The sequence below is a fragment of the Podarcis vaucheri genome, assembly GCF_965113315.1.
Source record: "Podarcis vaucheri genome assembly, chromosome: 6".
NCBI lineage: Eukaryota > Metazoa > Chordata > Lepidosauria > Squamata > Lacertidae > Podarcis > Podarcis vaucheri.
Genome location: NC_138764.1, coordinates 46,014,162 through 46,034,983, shown reverse-complemented (window position 1 = coordinate 46,034,983; position 20,822 = coordinate 46,014,162). Strand labels below are relative to the sequence as shown.

General features: G+C 42.1%; 1 protein-coding gene across 9 annotated transcripts in view; it reads left to right on the top strand.

The window, feature by feature from the left end:
* NFIA (nuclear factor I A) overlaps nt 1–20,822 on the top strand; it is a 445,480-nt gene that overhangs the window by 322,368 nt on the left and 102,290 nt on the right. For all 9 annotated transcript variants that reach the window (XM_082228754.1, XM_082228759.1, XM_082228753.1 and 6 more), the window contains exon 4: nt 16,158–16,232. In XM_082228754.1, coding sequence (XP_082084880.1) covers nt 16,158–16,232 — 75 coding nt within the window. The remainder of the gene's footprint in view (nt 1–16,157; nt 16,233–20,822) is intronic.

The following is a 20,822-nucleotide window of genomic DNA, read 5'->3' as shown; positions in this document are numbered from 1 at the left end:
GCTATTCTGCCAACCATAAACTGTTCCCGTGAGACTCGGAAGATGCAGCATCATGCCGAAAGAAATCCTTGCTGTGAATGGGCAAAAGCAGTGGCGCGCTATTCTCTCCTGGGTAATGAATTTACCTAGCTGACAGATCATTAGCCCTTTCCGTGTCTGAACAGGATGATGGACAGGAACACAAGGGTAGCCTGGCAGTACAGTACATGACTTTTACAACCTTTTATGTCTTAGGTTAAAACTGTGTGCCAGGAATAAAGGTAAGCATTCAAATTAGCACGATGAACACAAGCAAGCCGTAATAGGAAAGGTTGCCCCTTCTTTTCCTCCTTTGTGAGGAGAACTGGTGCTCAGTAAGGTGTGGGCATTGCGAAGCAATAATAAACACCAACACTGGCTTTTTAAGACCTCCCCACTTTAAACACTGCCTTTGGGCTAAACATGGGGTGCCATTTAAAGAGAGCAGTCATTCCTTCCTCTCCCATGCCATTCCATGTGTAGATATTTTCAGAAGGGCATATAAACAGGGTGGCTAACCTGCAGGCTCTGGGTTGCAGCTGCCCCAAGAGATTTTGGAAACTCTCCTGCGTCTTTTCTTTAATGTTTAAAAATTTGTTTAAAAAACAAATTAAGGCTTCTTTAAATGTATTTTTCCTGACTCTGTGGGTCCCTTGCTGTGATGCCATTATTCCAAAATGCTTGAACTAGTTGTATTAATAATAATAATAATTTATTATTTATACCCCGCCCATCTTGCTGGGTTTTCCCAGCCACTCTGGGCGGCTTCCAAAAAAATACTGTGATATATCAAACATTAAAAGCTTCCCTAAACAGGGCTGCCTTCAAATGTCTTCTAAAAGTCTGGTAGTTGTTGTTCTCTTTGACATCTGGTGGGAGGGCGGTCCACAGGGAAGGCACCACTACCGAGAAGGCCCTCTGCCTGGTTCCCTGTAACTTGGCTTCTCGCAATGAGGGAACCGCCAGAAGGCCCTCGGTGCTGGACCTCAGTGTCTGGGTAGAACGATGGGGGTGGAGACGCTCCTTCAGGTATACTGGACCGAGGCCATTTAGGGCTTTAAAGGTCAGCACCAACACTTTGAATTGTGCTCGGAAACGTACTGGGAGCCAATGTAGATCTTTCAAGACCGGTGTTATATGGTCTCGGCGGCCACTCCCAGTCACCAGTCTGGCTGCTGCATTCTGGATTAGTTGTGGTTTCCGGGTCACCTTCAAAGGTAGCCCCACGTAGAGCGCATTGCAGTAGTCCAAGCGGGAGATAACCAGAGCATGCACCACTCTGGCGAGGCAGTCCGCAGGCAGATAGGGTCTCAGCCTGCGTACCAGATGGAGCTGGTAAACAGCTGCCCTGGATACAGATTTGACCTGTGCCTCCATGGACAGCTGTGAGTCCAAAATGACTCCCAGGCTGCGCACCTGGTCCTTCTGGGGCACAGTTACCCCATTCAGGACCAGGGAATCCTCCACACCTGCCCGCCTCCTGTCCCCCAGAAACAGTACTTCTGTCTTGTCAGGATTCAATCTCAATCTGTTAGCCGCCATCCATCCTCCAACCGCCTCAAGACACTCACACAGGACCGTCACCGCCTTCACTGATTCTGATTTGAAAGAGAGGTAGAGCTGGGTATCATCCGCATACTGATGAACACCCAGCCCAAACCCCCTGATGATCTCTCCCAGCGGCTGCATGTAGATGTTGAAAATCATTGGGGAGAGGACAAAACCCTGAGGCACCCCACAAGTGAGAGCCCAGGGGTCTGAACACTCATCCCCCACCACCACTTTCTGAACACGGCCCAGGAGGAAGGAGCGGAACCACTGTATGACAGTGCCCCCAGCTCCCAGCCCCTCAAGACGGTCCAGAAGGATGTTATGGTCGATGGTATCAAACGCCGCTGAGAGATCCAGCAGAACTAGGAAACAGCTCTCACCTTTGTCCCTAGCCCACCGGAGATCATCAACCAGTGCAACCAAGGCAGTTTCAGTCCTGTGATGAGGCCTGAATCCCGACTGGAAGGGATCCTAATGTTCCGCTTCTTCCAGGCGTGCCTGGAGTTGTTCAGCAACCACTCACTCAATCACCTTGCCCAAGAATGGAAGATTTGAGACTGGGCGATAGTTGGCCATCGTGGCCGCATCCAAAGATGGTTTTTTAAGAAGCGGTTTAATAACTGCCTCTTTCAGCGGGTCTGGGAAGGCTCCCTCACGGAGGGAAGCATTCACCACCCCACGAAGCCCATCGCCCAGCCCTTCCCGGCTACCTTTTATAAGCCAGGATGGGCAGGGATCAAGGAGACAGGTGGTTGGTTTCACTCGTCCAAGCAGCCTGTCCACATCCTCGGAGGTAACAGATTGGAATTGATCCCACGCAATTTGACTAGACAGGACTCTAGCACTCTCCCTCCCTGGCCCTGCTCCCACGGTGGCGTCTACCTCTTCTCGAATCTGAGTGACTTTATCTGCAAAAAACTTTGCAAAATCATTGCAGGAGATCATGTGGCCCGTACTGGGCCCCGATGTAGCAGGTGGTTCCGCTAAATTCCGGACCACCTGAAAAAGTCTCCTGCTGCTGTTTTCTGCAGATGCAATAGAGGCGGTGAAAAAAGTCTTCTTCGCCGTCGCTACCGCCACTTGGTAGGCTCGACACTGAGCTCTAACCTGTGTCCGGTCAGCTTCAGAATGAGTCATCCGCCACCGGCGCTCTAGCCGTCTCAACGATTGTTTCATTGCCCTCAGATCCGTGGAAAACCACGGGGCTGTCCGGGCTCCATGCAATCGGAGAGGGCGCTTTGGAGCCAAACAGTCAATAGCCCTGGTTAACTCCACATTCCAGCGGGCCACCAGGGAATCAGCTGAAAGGCCATCAACATGGGATAAAGCATCCCCTACCACTCTCTGGAAACCATTTGGATCCATTAAGTGGCGGGGGCAGACCATCCGAATCGGTCCCACCTCCCTGCAGAGGGGAAGGGTCGCGGAGAAGTCAAGTTGCACCAGGAAGTGGTCTGACCATGGCACTTCTTTCGTTTTGCTTTTACTTAGTGTCAGATCACCAACATCCATAGAGGTAAACACCAGGTCCAAGGCATGTCCGCGGCTATGGGTTGGGCCAAACTTATTCAGGGACAGCCCCATGGAGGCCATGCTTTCCACGAAGTCCCGAGCGGCCCCTTGTAAGGTCGTGTCGGCATGGATATTAAAATCCCATAGGACTAATCCACCAACAGCATACAAATCAATATGGCTAACCTGATCCAAAACACCCACCCACCTCACTCACACACAAAAACAAAGATCACCACAGCCAATCACAAGCAAACAACCACACCCTAGGCCAACCCCAACCTCTCTCACCACCAAAGGAACACAAGTGAACAACACAAGCAATGCTGACACCAAACTCTACATACATTAAACATAAGAGAAACACCGCCACCCCACCCCACCCCCATCCATTTTCCCTCTCTCCACCCCCTTTCTTTTTTCTTTCTTTTTTATTCTCCCCCTAATGCCACAACAAATGAAACGGATTTGTAAAAATGTTACATGAAAAAAAAAATACGAGGCACTACACTTCTGTAAAACAAGAAAATCCTTAATAAAATATTTTTTTAAAAAAAGAATCCCATAGGACAGTGTTTCCCAAACTTTTTTGGGCAACGGCACACCTGTTTACTGAAAAAAAATCTCGCAGCACACCACCATTAAAGCCCCGCCCCGTGACGTCAGCACGCAGCGTCACGCCGGGAGGGACGCACGAAAGTGAAAGTTTTTTCCCTCCCCCTTGCCGGGGAACCTCCAAGCTTTGGGGGTGGGAGGAGGCAGCAGAGCGAGGGACTGAGGGACGGCGGCAACTGAGGCGGCGGCGGCTGTTGTGGTGGTGGCGGCGATAGTGGGCGGAGGAGGGGGCGGCGGCGGGGCTTGAGGAGCCGTCGCCGGGAGTTGCTGCTGCTGTTGTTGCTGCTGCTGCCTGGACATGCCGGCCTCCTCCTCCTCCGCTGTCTCGCGCCCCTCCCTTTTGCACGCGCTGCCCCGCCGCTCGGCACCACCACCGTGGAGCCGCCCCCGGCTCTACGCGGATCCTCGCCGCCGCCTCTCACCGCCCGACTCGCCCGCCTCCCTCCCACGGCACACCAGCCAATGTCTCACGGCACAGTAGTGTGCCGCGGAACACCGGTTGGGAAACACTGCCATAGGACAACCAAACAAGGTGTCTCCAGGAGAACATCCGCCACGACCTGAAGCAGCTCGGGCAGGGAATCCTTGGTGCAGCGGGGAGGTCGGTACACCAAAAGGAATCCTGTACTGCCCCTATTGCCCAACTTCCAGAACATGCACTCAGAGAACTGGGTCTTCCCAATAGGACGCCTGGTGCAAACTAATGGCTTCCTAAAAATCACTGCAACCCCCCTTCCCCGCCCACAAGGCCTGGGTTGCTGTGCGTAAGAGAAACCTGGTGGACAAGCAGCGGCAAGGACAGGCCCATCTGCCTCATCCAACCAAGTCTCTGTTACACATGCCAGGTCAAATAATAATAATAATAATTTAAAAAAATTTTATTTATATCCCGCCCTCCCCAGCCGAAGCCGGGCTAACAACACTAAAATAGTGCAACATTATAAAAACATCATAAGAATTAATTAAAATCAAAAGTCATGATCAAGTCATGGATGGCAGTGGTCTTATGAATCATTGACCTGGCATTGCACAGCAGCACCTTCAGGTCATGTGGGTATCCCTTGCTGATTCTAGTATCCGTCCAGTCAGGACCAGACCCGGAGGCAGGGATAGTCCTCAGACAACGACTAAACCTGCCTCCTCTGTAATGACATGGTCTGGTCTTAGCGTAACTCCTCCTTCGACGCATGATCACTGAGATTGGTTTTCCCAGCGCATCCCCCTCTGTGGAACATGCCCCAACCATTTTGTTGGCTGGGACCCACTCCCCGGCAGCCCTGACCCCTCCCCTTAAGAACAAAATAAGACCTTAAAACAATAAAAACAAAACAAAAACAAAAAAACAGAAAACAAAAAACAATACAAATAAAAAACTGTAAAAATTACAAATCCATCAAATTCAAACAAATTCCCAACTAAACACCCATCCCACCCCCATCCCCGTCCCAGCATATACAAAAAAAAAAAAGGAAAAGGAAAATTTTAAAACATTTTAAAAAGAACTCTGCACCCCTCCGGATCTCCCTGGGCCGCCGCAGTAGTGACAGCAACTGTCCCTGTGAGGCCTGTCAGGCCCCACCCTGGGCCAGGTGGTGAGTGCCAGGAGCAGGGCCCTCAGGCACTCACACAGGGGAGTCCTCTTGGGCAGCAGAGCACAGCAGTCCTTGTGAGACTTCAGGCCCCGCCCCGGGCCAAGTGATAAGCGGCAAGAGCAGGGCCCTCAGACACTCACACAGGAGAGTCCTCCTGGGCAGCAGAGCGCAGCAGTCCTTGTGAGGCTTCAGGCCCCGCCCTGGGCCAGGTGGTGAGTGGCAGGAAGGAGCAGGGCCCTCAGACACTCACACAGGAGAGTCTGAACTTGTGAGCTCTGTCAGGGATGGGGCAACCTGTGACCCTGCAAACATTGTTGGACTTCAACTCCCATCAGCCCCAGCCAGAGAGGATGGGAATTGTAGTTTTTTAACCATATCTAGAGGACCATAGGCTAGCCACCCCTGAATTGGGCCCAAGTGAAATGTTCTTTTCACTTTCTACAAACTATGACAGATTGAATCAGAGAACCATTTTCCTTAATGAAGTCTTCCTGCCAGAAAGACTAGCATTTTGGAACAGCTAAGCCCTAGGAAATGATACAATATAGCTTGCTGATAGATGTCAAATAGGGCTGTAATTAGGTGCCCAATTTTCAGCAAAGATACAGTGGTACCTCAGGTTACATACGCTTCAGGTTACATATGCTTCAGGTTACAGACTCCGTTAACCCAGAAATAGTGCTTCAGGTTAAGAACTTTGCTTCATGATAAGAACAGAAATCGTTCTCTGGCGGCGTGGCGGCAGCAGGAGGCCCCATTGGCTAAAGTGGTGCTTCAGGTTAAGAACAGTTTCAGGTTAAGAACAGACCTCCGGAACGAATTAAATACTTAACCTGAGGTACCACTGTAGATTATTTGAAGACTGCATCTCATTGGCTTCCTACAGGTTGCCAGTAGGTGTTCATGAACAGATTAGATTAAAAGGGTACCCGTGTAGCTCATCACAGCCCCTGGGGGTGGGTTGCCTAGCATTTCTTGTCATGTGTGAAATATTTATCAAGCTAACATGTTTTTAATACCTTATTTTCCTTCACCCAGTGGAAGAGGCCCTGATGCTGACATTTTAAAGTGTAGACCCCACAAATACAACCACGCACAGAGTTCTCATCTTTTAATACTCATGGGGCACTTTTTAAAAACAACAGGATACCACTCACTATCGACATCCTGTTTGGTGTTGTCCAAAATACAAAAGTTCATTTCCCACCCCCTTAAAAAACACAAAAACACCCCAGTGTCAATATTTAAACAAAATGAAAACTGGTCTTCAGTTCCTGGCATGGGGCTTTCTGTACAGCATGCATGTCACAAATCATGTCACTTTTCAGTAACTAGGCTGCTGCCAGTGGGAGGCTCAGAAACGCTCATGTTAATCAAAAATTTTAATTTCAAATCAAATTGACAGTTTACACATGGTGAGGAATGCTGCTCACCATGTGGTATCTCTTCTGTCCCTTCAAGAGTCTGCCACACTGGGCAAAATGGGTACCACTTGCTGTTAAGGACGTTGACTGCAGCGCTTGCAAATTTATAGGTCTCTGTGTATTGGGTATGGGGAGCAGCTGATCTAAGGAAGCCCCTTAGAGAATATGAAACAGAAGGGGTTTCAGTAAGACTGGCATTGGTAAGCTGCTCTTGGCACAAGCCGCTGCAGAAATGACAGGTATTCAATAAAAATCACTCTGGCTAAGGGAAAGATTTAAAGGAGGGAGGGGCTGGGCAGCAATAAACAAGGCGCTGAAACAAATGTGATTATTTCAGCTCTTGATTGGTTTGAATATGTAAATAGTGCAAAAAATTAAAATGACTTTAAATTTATGTTTCTTTGAGCAAAATAAGGAATTAGCGAGTTACCCATTCCTTCTTGCGGTTTTATATGCTTTAGAAGTAACAGTTACACATACTGAGTAAACTAACAAAATTTAGCTTAATGAGAGTTGTTCTAGTTACATTATCTATCCAACACTCACAAACAGAGTTTTGCAATTGGGAACTTTCTGGACATAACATTGCTGCAGATTAAGATCAGTCCAAAAATTCACATTTGTCAAAATCAGAATGAACTATTATAAACAGGGAGCATTGAAGCAGATTAATGTTTGCAATATCTAGCCAAGTTAAAAACATATGAGCACGCTTATGGCTATTCAATGGCTATTGAAACATATTTGCAGGTCCAGTTTGCTTTGGTTGTTTTTAAACTCTCTCTCTCTCTCTCTCTCTCTCTGTGTGTGTGTGTGTATGTGTGTTGTGTGTGAAACATAATGTGTGAAGGAGACAACATGTATTTGAATACAGGTATATCATACAGATAAACCCTTGAGAGAACTAGGACATACTGGCCTAGTTTAGTGTTTCAAAAACATGCCTGAGAAAGCTTAAAGTTGAGATGTCCCTGGGGAAAATCAGAAACTTTCACTTCCATTTTTGATTAACCAAAGTTTAATATTGAAATTTTGGTGTTATGACCAAACCCTACACCATGGTTAAGCTTAACTATGGTTTATTGAAACAAGCAACTTTTGTAAGCCAAGGTAAACTGTAATTAAGAATCATCACAGTTTATTCGGCTTCAGATATAACACTAAATTGTGATTAGTTAAAAATGGAAAAGAACATTCTGAAGAAGAAGAGGTGAGTGGAGCAGCACATGACTCCTCGGCTGGTACATAACAGTAGTTCAGCTTTGTATCCAAATGAGACCAAAGTGTGGAAAGGCCCTAAGCCTATATCCAGCATCCTGTGGAATCAGTTCCATTACTGAGCAGTCAGGATTGTCTGCACTCCTAATGTTAACTTACTGTTCATTTATTTATTGACTTGATCACTGAGCTCTAAACCTGAATTTTAAGTCACTACAGCAATTCCAGAGATTTCAGTTATGTTGTTTGTTGCGATCAGTAAAAGAAATTATGGCAGTAGTGATAGGAAAAAGAAGATAAACAACTCCTTTTCATTATTTTCTAAAGGTGGCTTTTCTTTTTATTACAGTCTTTTCAGAGGCCATACATGTTCCAAAATGATTAACTTTCTATAGATTCCATCTCGTTTGCTTTGAAAGGGTTTTGAGGAATGTGTGGTAAACTAATCTACAAAATGAATATGTCTATTTATAATTATGTTTCCCCTTTTAACATTTCCTTTTTGCATTGGAAATAAGAAAAAGCTATAAAAAATGCGAAGACATCTGTTGTTTTCAGAGATGTGGTTGTCCAAACAGTATCTATGCTGTTGATTTTTCTAACAAAAAGGTTATTAATTTTTATTTCACAAAAATATTGGTTGACTTTTAACATAACATTAGCTTACTTAACTTTCATGTCATTATTTTAACATTTTAAGGCTCCAGCTTTAATCATATACCTTGATATTAGATAGAATGAACAGAAAAGAAACTCTGACTTATAGTGTGGGCATGTGCATTGACTAGTGCTGTGTGCCAGATTCAGCCAAAGTCCAAACGAATTGGGAGTTCCAGGTTTCAGCCATGTTGGGATCACCCTTGGGTGGGTCAGGCCACCAGCAGTGATCTAAGGCTGTCAGAAGTATTGCTAACAACTCAAAATGTAGCAAATCCTTACCCTGTTGTGGGAGACCAGAGCTCAATAGTAGACTGTGCCTCTGCATTAAGACGGTCTCCTCCACTTCTTCTTCTTCTTCTTCTTCTTCTTCTACTTCTTCTTCTTCTTCTTCTTCTATTTGTATGCCACCTGTCACGGGAATTGGGGTTGCTTGTGTGTAAACCTCTAGCTGTTCCAAACTGCTTAGGGGCGGTTGTGTCTTTCCCTGACTGAGCAGCCTGGGTGCTGCTGCTGCTCAGTCGCTTGACGAATCCATGAGTGGGCGTCTCCTAAATTTCCTCCAGCATAAAAGCTCCTTGACGGACAACCTTCGCCTCGCCTCTCTGTGCGTAACCCTTCTGCGCAGAGTAGGCGTGCCCAGTGGTGCCCCTCCACTCTCTTCACTGCCAGAGTCTCGGAGCCTCTCCTCCGAGATGCTTTCTCCCTCTTCCTTCTTCCTGGTGTCACCTGGACATTCTTCCCCAGATGACGTTCTCTCTCTACCCTTACTCGTCCCCTCTTCTGCAGAAGAGGGAAGCACGCCTCTCCCCTCTGCTCCGATGTCAGTTCCCTGACACCACCCATCTGACTGGGTTGCCCCAACCACTCTGGGTGGCTTACAACAGAATATTAAAAACACAATAAAGCATCAAACATTTTAAAAAAAATTCTGTAACAGGGCTGCCTTCAGGTGTCTTCTAAAAGTCAGATAGTTGTTTATTTTCTTGACATCTGATGGGAGGGCATTCCACAGGGCGGGTGCCACTACCAAGAAGGCCCTCTGGCTAGTTCCCTGTAACCTCACTTCTCACAGCAAGGGAACTGCCAGAAGGCCCTCGTCGCTGGACCTCAGTGTCTGGGCTGAACAATGGGCGTGGAGACGCTCCTTCAGGTATCTCTGCTATCTTCAATTAAGGCATGTCAGGTAGCACCTAGTATAGACCTTTGCCTGAAATGTTGAAGAGTACTACTGTACTAGATGTACCTACCACTGGTCTAACTCACTATAAGCCACCTTTCCTAAGGTCTGCCATAATGGACTCCTCCTTGCCCTTTCTTTCTCACATCTGTACTGGCCAACTCAGTGAGATGGCAAACCAATTGGACTATGCCACTTGCGACAGCAGGTGAGGATTTATATGGTGGAGTTCTTCTCGATACAAAATAGAATTCCTGCACATGGAAAACTAGCTCTTCGGGAGAAGGCTACATTAGAAATCTCTTTTTTTGACATCTAGTTTTATATATACATCTGAGCTTTCATGTGCAGTATCAAGAAGTACAGCTCACCACAGGTTTCTCCCCCTTTGAGAACTAGCCTGATGTCGCCCTGCTGCAATCCCTCTTCTTCTTAGGATTATGCGTCATATTGTTCCAATAATTATTGTAAATATTATGACTACTCATGTTAACAAGTTCCACATGACCCACTTAAGAATCTCTCATTTGAATGTTGTGAAATCAGTTTAGTACCCTAGATATAAAGTTTTGGTTCAGTGATAATTTTCTATTATTCCATGTTATCATGCATTGTAAGAGACAAAACAGGGATAAATGGGAGTATTTCATTTTAGCTTTATTTATATTTATTCCAGGTGTAGAATTTCACAGTGTCCTTTGAAGCCAAGATTATTATATTTTACATGATGTTGCTCTTATTTCAATGTGCAGTCCAAAGAATTCTTAGACAATTATCTCCATTTGCAATTATTCTGAAATGATCTCTCTTACGAGATGAATTTGTGAAATTTATGAGAATACTACAAAGAACAAGTTCCAACTAATTTTGTGCATGCTATGAAGTTAACAAAACTTTCATTATTACACTCTATTAAACTGGGACCAGGAAACAATTTCTAATCAATGCTCTGATCTGGACAGGCTTTTGTGTTAGGCCTAAGATCTTCTGTTCTCTATTCACACATGCTCACTTCCAGCTGTTGTCATTGAAATCCCACATAATCTCTCCAGGTCAAAGGGCAGTCATCCATGACTGCTGCAGTTAAAAGGTTATGCTGATTTGTGTTGTCAAATATTGGCTCTTTTTTCTCTCGGCCACTTGTATTCTGCCTTTTTCAACAAGAAAGATCCAGCCTAGGATTGTATTACATGACTTTAAAGTCTTTAAGGTGTCCATCCATTGTGCTAACATGATTTATCCCAGATAGTCTAATTTTTTTCCTGCTATATGCCTCAAAGAATGTGTTGGTGGTTCTTAAAAACTTTTCTAAAGCCATATGTGCAAGCAAGCTTCGGATAATATGGGCATGTGAACCCAGTGGCTTAGTGGTTATTTGGAAGGAAATGCTTCATATGAATGGCTAACGAAGTGGCCGTTAGTTAGTTATTAGTGTGATGCTGAACTGATATGAAAAGCAACTGTCAGCAAATGATGGTAGCAAGAGCAATAGAGGGGAAACCCATGCAGTACAGCTAAAGTGATTTCTTAGGAATAGCAATTGGCCCGTTATTTTTAAAGCCTTCATTTCATCTAACTTTATTTTAACGCTGAGATATTTGGATAATAAGTCCATACTTAAATGTCTTTATTAAACACACACAAGCACACACTGCAAATATGCATTGATCAAACTGTGAAACTTTTAAATAGACTGGCATGGGAAGAATATAATTCACAGCATGCTGATTGTCACCATCACATAGGAGCATGTGAGTGAATAGTCGGAATTCCACAGAGGGATACGTCGCTTTCACAGCTTTCACCTTTTATTAAGCGTAAAGACAGTTGAAATCTTTTCTAGCCTGCCGCAAATTCAATTTAAATACAGTGAATTACAATTCTAGTGACTTCAGAAACATCTGACAGTTCTGTTTCAAGTGCAGATAGTGGCTTATTTCACTTAACCTTTGAGGAAACTTAAATATGTTGGGATCTGTTCAATGCCTACACCAGAAGTGTAAACTAGGGGTACTCTTCTACCATATGCCTCATTAAGTGTGTAGTCAATAAAGTCACACCAGATTGCATGAAAATTGTCGTGTTTCTTTTCACCTCTTGCTACTTTTAATTTTTGTGTCAGTTTTTACAATAATGTTGTTTGGCAAATTGCATTATACCCATTGGTTCATAGTTAATAATAGTTCTTGCAGCAGTTAATAGCTATGTTATAAGTTCTTCGTTTCTAATTTGCAACATGCGAGTTAAGTATAGCCCTTCCTGGGGTCATGAGGACTGCCTGCCTTATAATCAAATATATTTATGTAAATATGTTTTCCCAGAGCTTTTCTGTTTTGGACACTCCCACCACATGTGCTGATATGTCCTTATAGTGGGAGATCCTCTACAACACATAGGAGAACTGTCCAGTTTTATATAGGCTAGGCGTCTAGGGCTCTTTCTCTGGTTAAGGGCTCTTTCTTTCATTGTTGCCAAAATGGATTTGTATGGCACTTTTGTCCACTTTCTGTTCCATGCCTCTATTTCAACTTCTAAATCTTAATTCAGTTCCTACAACCTTGTCAAATTTTGCTGAGGACAAAACTCAATCTCTGTAATATATTTATACAAAGATGATGTTAATATATTTGCTATTATATTTTTTTGACTATTATTTCTTCACCTGTTATTAATTGTCTTGTGGCTTTTTTAAAAATCTGGGAATATGTGAAAAATGACCTTAATTGGTAGCCTAATAGCCATTATTATTTCAATATTTTCCTATTTAAATTGCATCTTATTAAAGGTAAGCAGTCATTCATCTTTGTAAATATAAATTCCAATAAAAACATTTTTATTTCCATATATCTGTAGTATAGACACTATATTTATTTTTGAAAACAGAGTGGAATTGTAATGAAATAATAGGTGAGAGGCCTAAAACCAGAACCTTCGCCTATTTTGTCCAAATTTTCAAAGTTGTAAGTGTGAACAGATTTGTAAGCCAGTGCAAAGAGAGGATTTTTTTTTAAAAGGTATTACTTTTAGAGGAACACCATCTATTTCTAAGTTTTCAAATGTTCCATTGAGTTTCTTTGTTGCCAGACATTAGGTCTGTCATGTTGCTGAGTTGACATGCATTGTAATAGCTGTTTAGATTTTGGAGCCCCCATCCTCCAACAGTTGGGTGAAGGTACAGCAAATATTTTTAAATGCATGGTCTGTCTGTCTGTCTGAAATAAGAGTTTGTTTTCTTCCCCACCGGAACATATGGGCAGGTGGGATCCAAACTAAACTAATGCTTGTAACATCTGAAATAAAAATAATAATTTTGAAACAAGCATTAGTTTAGTTGCAGTATCTGGAGCTTTTTCTAGTTACTGGGATTTGTAATATTTTGGAAAATTGTGGGGAAGTATGAAATAACAATACTTCCCATTTTTGTCCAGAGACATTGAAAAAGGTCTCCGATTCTATACTCAGTAACCTTCCAGCATCAACTGGGTCTGTGTACATAAAGCAACATCATCAGCATAAAGTCCCAGAATGTATCCCCTTCGATTGATAGTTTACAATGTATAATCTGAAAGACACCAGACATGTACTTCATACATCATTATCCAAATTTAATCATTTCATTGCATTTCAAATCTTTTCCAGCTTCACTGTCACATCAAAACATATGGCTAATACTTAAGTTAGTAGGTGTACTGCTTGACAGATCAGAAATCTTTTCAGCAACTTTTTCAGGTGCCCCTGTAACAAGTATCATAGACACCTATTTTGTAAGTATTATTAGAAGTTACTTGCTTGACATTGTTTGTGAAACAGAGGATTATCTAGGTAGGGGATGAAACCAAGAGGAATCAAGTTGCAATTAGAGTAGGGAAGGCTTTTCTTTCTAATCAGGCATTTGGTTAAGATAATAGGCTTGAAGTTCTAATTGATCACTACTATTTTAAGATGTCTCTGTAAAGTAAGATACTCTACATGGCAAGGATTTTCAATGCTGGCATTACTTTCCAGTACAGAAAAGCAGTATTTACAACTTGTGCAACAAATATTAAAAGTCTCATTTTGTAAGAGTTTATTCATCAAGTCAGTTTCTCTCTGTGTGTGTGTGTGCTTGCATTTTAATGCTGTTTTGGGCTGCTGTGGTTCTTATGTATGAACCTGTTTTTAATGATTGGCTTCTTCTTATCTTGTTTTGTATGTTTTGTTAGCAGCTTTGAGCGTCTTCATTAAAAGGACAGCACACTATACCTTTTACTCTAAATAGCTAAACTGTAGAGCAGGGGTCAGCAACCTTTTTCAGCCGTGGGCCGGTCCACCATCCCTCAGACCATGTGGTGGGCTGGGCTATATTTGGGGGGGGGGAAATGAATGAATTCCTATGCCCCACAAATAACCCAGAGAGCACACATTCTACTCATGTAAAAACACCAGGCAGGCCCCACAAATAACCCAGAGATGCATTTTAAATAAAAGGACACATTCTACTCATGTAAAAACATGCTGATTCCCGGACCGTCCATGGGCCGGATTGAGAAGGCAATTGGACCGCATCCAGCCCACAGGCCTTAGGTTGCCTACCCCTGCTGTAGAGAATGTGCAGAATGACCATGGTGAATGTGCATAATTGCTGGTTATTATGCACATCTTTCCATGGCTATTCTATACAATTTCCTATAATCCTTATTGATGAGAATATACGTAAGGCTTACATTCAGTAGTGCTTGTGGATGCAAACATTTCCTATGAGTTTGTGAGCATGCACATGGCTTACACTGGGAAGTAATTTATGTATTTGTGAATGCGGTTCACAACTGTAAAGCCTGCATTGATTTTGTCTTCTGAGCTTGATACTCTGCCATTCAGGTTAGCTGGGTACCTATCTAGGAGAAATGTTAGCTAATAACACCTGGTCTTTACTGTTTGCTCAAACGCTATAAACCTGGGTTATAGAAATGAAAATAATGCTGGCAGATTCAGGATTCTGCTGGTGCCAGTGGGCTGAAGAAATGTGCTTCCAGCCCTACATTATTTATTGGGAAATCAGCTTGAATGTGTTGCTTGAATGGAGAATGTACAAAGGCTGCTTCTAATAATGCTATATCAATACTGAAACACTTTAACAGTAATGGACCTGCAATTTTAATTTTTGATAAATCAAAATAAATCATTCGAGTTCAATTAAACCTTGCAGGCAAAATAAATATAAAATTGTGTGCATATGGGTTTTTTTGTGGGGGGAGTTATATTATGCAAGAACTTAAATAAATAAAAAGTATTTTCGGTAATTTGGAAATGAAATCAATGAAACTGAAGCTGAAGGAATTTAGTATGTCTGGGCATAGCAAAGCTTCATATTACATTAAATAATATACGTGTGTGTGTGTGTGTTAGACTTGGTAATCTTAATTAGAACAACCTTAAAATGTATGCCACTTATCCTATGGACAAGAACAACTTTACAGTTCTTTTAATAATCCCTTTATCCTCAGATTTCTTTGACCCTGATTTCAAAAGCAATAGGTCAGGCTGCCCTATCAGCCACAGACCTCTAATTGAAGTCCTGATATGTACTGTATGAACTATAGTATCTGGTTCAGCAGAATTCCTTGTTACCCGATTTGCAGTTTGAAGGCTTCTTGTTTTGTAATTGATTATACCCAGAAAATTAAATTAACATTTGGTGATAGACATGTTTTCATAGAAAAAGGGAAATACTGTTATGGGAAGTGTAATAACATTTTGATATAAAATATCCCTTACACAAATGAAACCGGCAAGCAAGCATACGCCTTGTCTCTTAAAGAAATTCAGAGGATTAGAGTTAAAGCTTTCTTATGCAAAGATTTGGTTTCTGTTTTGAAAAGCTCATTTTAAAGAGTTTTTTTTTCTTTTTATGTGAAAAGCATTCATTTTCAAGATTTTTTAACAGCTGCTATTTTAAGATTTCCCTAATGTAACCTCAGAAAAGAAGAGTACGTCTTTAAATCTTGTTTTGTTTGAATGAATGAGTAGATAATCCTGATCAGATGTTTCTTTAGAGAATAATGTTTAAAACGATTAAAGAACTTAGCTGTCCCATCTGATTCCTAGGTACAGTATTTTAATTTCAATTGTTAAGTCTTTAGGGTCATCTGAGGTAACTGTTTATTAAAATGAGCTTCTTTTGTTTCAGATTTCCAGCTGTGATGCTTTAATATATACAATTCTCCCTGTTAATCTGTCATGTTAACTTTCCTAAACTCTAACCATATATCTGCCTACCTAAACAGCAATTAGTGATAAGTGGAAAATTAAATATTCAATTTCATTCACATTAAACAGATAGTGAAGTATTTAAGAATACTGTCATTAAGTGCTTAAAATTAATCACATCTATAATTTTCTTGTGTTTTGTAGGACATTTGGGCTTCCAAGACAGTTTTGTCACATCAGGCGTTTTCAGTGTGACTGAGCTAGTAAGGGTCTCACAAAGTAAGTATAATTTGTAGTTACATTAGAATATCTTACTTTGACATATTTCTTTCTCTGATTCCTCCATCCCTCATGATTACTATGCAAAACGTTTTATGAAACTGATCATTCATTCTCCGGTTCACCATGCCTTACATCAAGTAAATCATGCTATATTTCTAATTAGGTCGGATGTATCATATTATAGTCATAGGGTCCTGATTTTACAAAAGGACGTTGTTCATTCTGAAACCTGCTGTCCTACAAATTGCTGTAGTAGAAAAGCAAAGCATGCATGCAGACTCTAGCCTGATGCAATTTGTGATGTTACACTGATTAAGGACATATATGGCCACCGAACGGCACTCTAGAAGAAACTGCAACTGATTGGGTTGCTCTGTCCTGCTCGTCCCAATCGATGGGAGGGAGCTGCTGTTGTGTTTCTGCATTGCTATTGTGTGCCACTGTTGTTTGCTATTTATTTATAACAATATAATAATTAATAATAATAATAATATGCAGAATTCCTAAGCTCAGGCATGGCCAAACTTGGGCCTCCAGTTGTTTTGGGACTACAACTCCCATCATCCCTAGCTAACAGGACTAGGTGTTAGGGATGATGGGAATTGTAGTCCCAAAACAGCTGGAGGGCCAAGTTTGGCCATGCCTGCCTAAGCCATTTACATAAAGCACAATAAAGGTGTTATCACACACACACAAAAACACTTCTACACTGTGACTTGAAGCAGAGAGGAGCTGGGTGACCAACTACGAGGAACCCTGAGGGCTAGAAAGTTGGCATAACTTTGCATATATGTTTCTGTGTAGAATGTGCTCGAGAATTGACAGGCTTAGTGGAAGAAGATATAAATGGCTGGCTCTTATCCATTTGCCCTCAGAATAGAGGGGAAACAAATGCTGATTGTTCAGTACACCTAGGAACAGGTCGGAACTCACCGATGTGTCAGGACCCACAGTTGGAGAACAGTTGCGTCACATTGCAAATATTTTCAGAGCCCATTTCTACATTTTTGAAATTAGAACATTAATGTTTAACCAAACTTTAAACAGTCGGTCTTTTAATGCACAATAGCATAGGCTTTGCATTTGCACCACCTGTGTACATGCATGTGCAATATCTGTTTGATGTAACACTGATGATTTATACAACCAGTGGTTTAGCAACCTTTAAATACAGATTCATGCACAAATATGGGGTCATGCCCAGTCTTTTTGAAAATAATGATTCTTGTGCTGAAATATACGGTCGTTCTATGTAGAATGTGAAGTATCTGATGCTGGAATTGTATGGAATTCTGTCTCTATGAAGCTATTGCTTTTGACCTTTAAAGAATGCTAATATTCTTGATCTGAATGACATTCTGCAGTATGATCATTACCAGTTTGTCAATATTCACTAACAACAGTGAATTAGGAGTACCTGTCACCACCCTGTTCAATTGATCAAAGGTTCCTTGATTGTATTTTACTATGACATAATCCAGACAGTCCAAGGAGAAATGGACTCCATTGTCCCAGGGCTCAAGAAGTTAGTGCTTTGCTGATTTTCATCTCCAGTGAAAAACTACATTTAAATCATAATCTAACGCCAGTTAATTATTACTGCCATTTTAGGAATGCTTTTGCCAGACTTTTCTCTAATTCTGCGGGGGGGGGGGGTGTTAATTTTTCATTTGCTCCAACACATATTCAGAGAAATGTCCATATTCATTTCAGTGGAAGGTGCCAATCTATATGCATAGTTTATTACACATATGGATCACTATCCCATTAAACTAAATGGAGATCTCTGTGTACATAAGAGATCTATATGCCCATCTGGTCACACTTAGATGCTCGTGTTGATGCAATAATTTTAAAGTACTGACAGGGGGATCCTCCCCACTCAAACACACGCATCCACACTACTCATATCCACACATCAAATTAATAAGCTTATTTTTCACCTGCTCTAGTTATTAAACTTCTAGTCAATATCTTACTTTATAAATCAGTCTATTCAAACAGTAAACCAAACACGACAAGGATGATATAATTTATTGCAACTAGAAAACCTAGGAAAAAGTGAATCTTGTGGTACTGCTGCCTGGCATTTGACTGTCTAGGTGTGCAGCCTTTGGTTAGACTCTTCCATTATAGCAACAGAGAACAATCTGTTTCACTGTCACACAAACAGGTGAATTGTATGTAGCATCTCTGGCAATAGGAAACTAAAATGGAATTTATGTTTTAGATTGGCATAAGGTGGCACCCTAGTGTTTGAAACTTGCAATAATTCAACTACTGTACAGCATGAATCATTATTGCTTAAAAAGCAATAAAGCAGCGAGCTCTCATATACAGCATGACTCCCCACAATCACCTTGGGAGGTCAAACCTCCTCTTATATCACCTTTTGACCTGAAGATTTTGTAAGGCTAGACAGATTTCTTGTTTTGGGCTGTATCACAGAGGCTGAAAGTGCAGGATGGGAGGGAGCAAAAGGTATTGCAACAAAGAGGTCCCAGTGAACTGGTGGTACATTGTGACTACTGCCATTGCAGTTTTGAACTTGGTAGAACCTTGGGAGGGGGGTTATTGGGTTGTTGTTGTTTTTATTTTGATTATGTAGTTTTATATTCTGATTTTATCCTGTGAACTGTCCTGAGACCAGCAAGTATAGGGTAATATCATCATCATCATTGATCCCAGTCTGCTATAAAGTGGTCAGTATGGAAGTTGACACAGTTTATCTCTGGCTTAAGATATTTGATTCTACAAAAAATCCAACAAATCTAGTTTGAGGCACCTAAGCCTGCTGACTAGAATGTAATGTTGTTGTGAAATTAACATACACAGGGATTTAACATGGTCATTTCTGTTTAAGCAAGAAACAATGAGAGGGATTCAACATCATACTGTGTCAATTGTTTTGCCAGTGCAAGCATTTCAGCTTGTCATATGGAATGATTCTCTCCTCCCCTCCACTCATGCACTGTTCTGGGGGTTTTCTTGATCGCCCCCAAGCCAATTTCAGGGGTGTGGGGCATACTGAGGAAGGAGAGATGGGAAAGCTCCATTGCACAGGTGAAAGTCATTGCTCAGGCTTCCATTGACGGAACTCATTAACTGAATCATGCCCTGAATTATTCACACTGCTGAAAGCTGGCAGGAAAGGCACAGTTTGTTTTTTTGGTTTACCAGGACCACACAAATATGTGGGCTTGCAGAAAGGAACTTGGAGCACTTTGCTCTTCCCTGATCTTTTTTATTTGCTTGCTGCACTGAGCAAGTTGGCATGTCATCCAAATGCAGGCTTGTGGTTAAGTTCTGTCCAGACTAACCACAAGCTCTAACCATGGTTTGGTTTTGACTACAGCTTATGGTTAGCGAGGAGAGAGCTTAATCATGGGCCTGGGTTTGGACAACATGCTAAGTGAAATCTTGGATTAGCTCAGTACAGCATGCAAAGGTCAGGGAGGAGCAGAGTGACGCGTTCGCCTTTGGATACCTGCAACATCCACATGGTAAGGTTGGGTTACTGTGTTCCGTGAACCAGACCTGTGTGTATAGAGTGATTTAAGCAGACCTTAGGATCATGCAGCCTGTTGCAACAGATCCCTGGATCCAGAGCAGCAGCAGTTTTCTCAATAGCTGAAACCTGAAAATGTAGAATGGCTACCGGCAATTAGTCACTAGTCAATAAATATGAGTGCCAGAGCACTTTTAGGTAGAAATGGCAAACAGGGTATGACCTTAGCCAGGGACCTTTGTGGTTTGGCTCAGAACCTCTTACTGTGCTTGGAATAAATAAAATCATGATAGAGTGCCTGTGGTTATGCAATTCCCCCTCTTTAACTAGTTAACCACTAGTGGAAAGGGTTCACTTGTTGTATTATATTGAATAATTTGGTGGAAATTATGCAACCTTCTCAACTGTCACTGACTTCATTTCAATTTAAGCGGTGTTCAGGATTGTTCATACAAACGCAATCTCAGCTAGGAGCTGATTTTGTATGAGAAGTGCTGAATGAAAGATGATTGACCAGCCAGTATTTTGAAGGGTTGTATCTCTTATATTCTGCTGCAAGATAGCTACACTGTTTCTCCTTGCACAAGGCTTTGAGTTTTCCGCTGTGCTAATCAATATTGTAAGAGGAGTAGTTAAAAATCAGCAGCATGAAACTAAACGCTAAAGAAGCTAAGTTCATATTCAATAGCAAAGCACCATTGCCCACAGGCTACAACCCGAGTTTGGCTATGAAAAGGCAGACGCGAAAAAAGAAAAAATATAATACAAAATAGGCGGCAGGCTTAGAATCAACCGTTGCAGTGACCTTGCCTTTTGTATGCCATTACACAATTCAATGGCCGCCCACTCAAACCTTGCTCTCAATCAATATCCTATTAAAGCAGCACAAAAAGTCTCCATAAACTTAGTGGTTAGCTATGTTTATAAATGGAATTCAGCATAATTAGCTGGTCAATAACATACTGCACTAGTAATGTTGAAATGAGCACCACAAATTTAATATCTGTGATATTCTACAAGGCTTTGTTACAAAAGCTAACATAACAGTCTACAGCAGATAAAGGCCTAGCCACAGATTT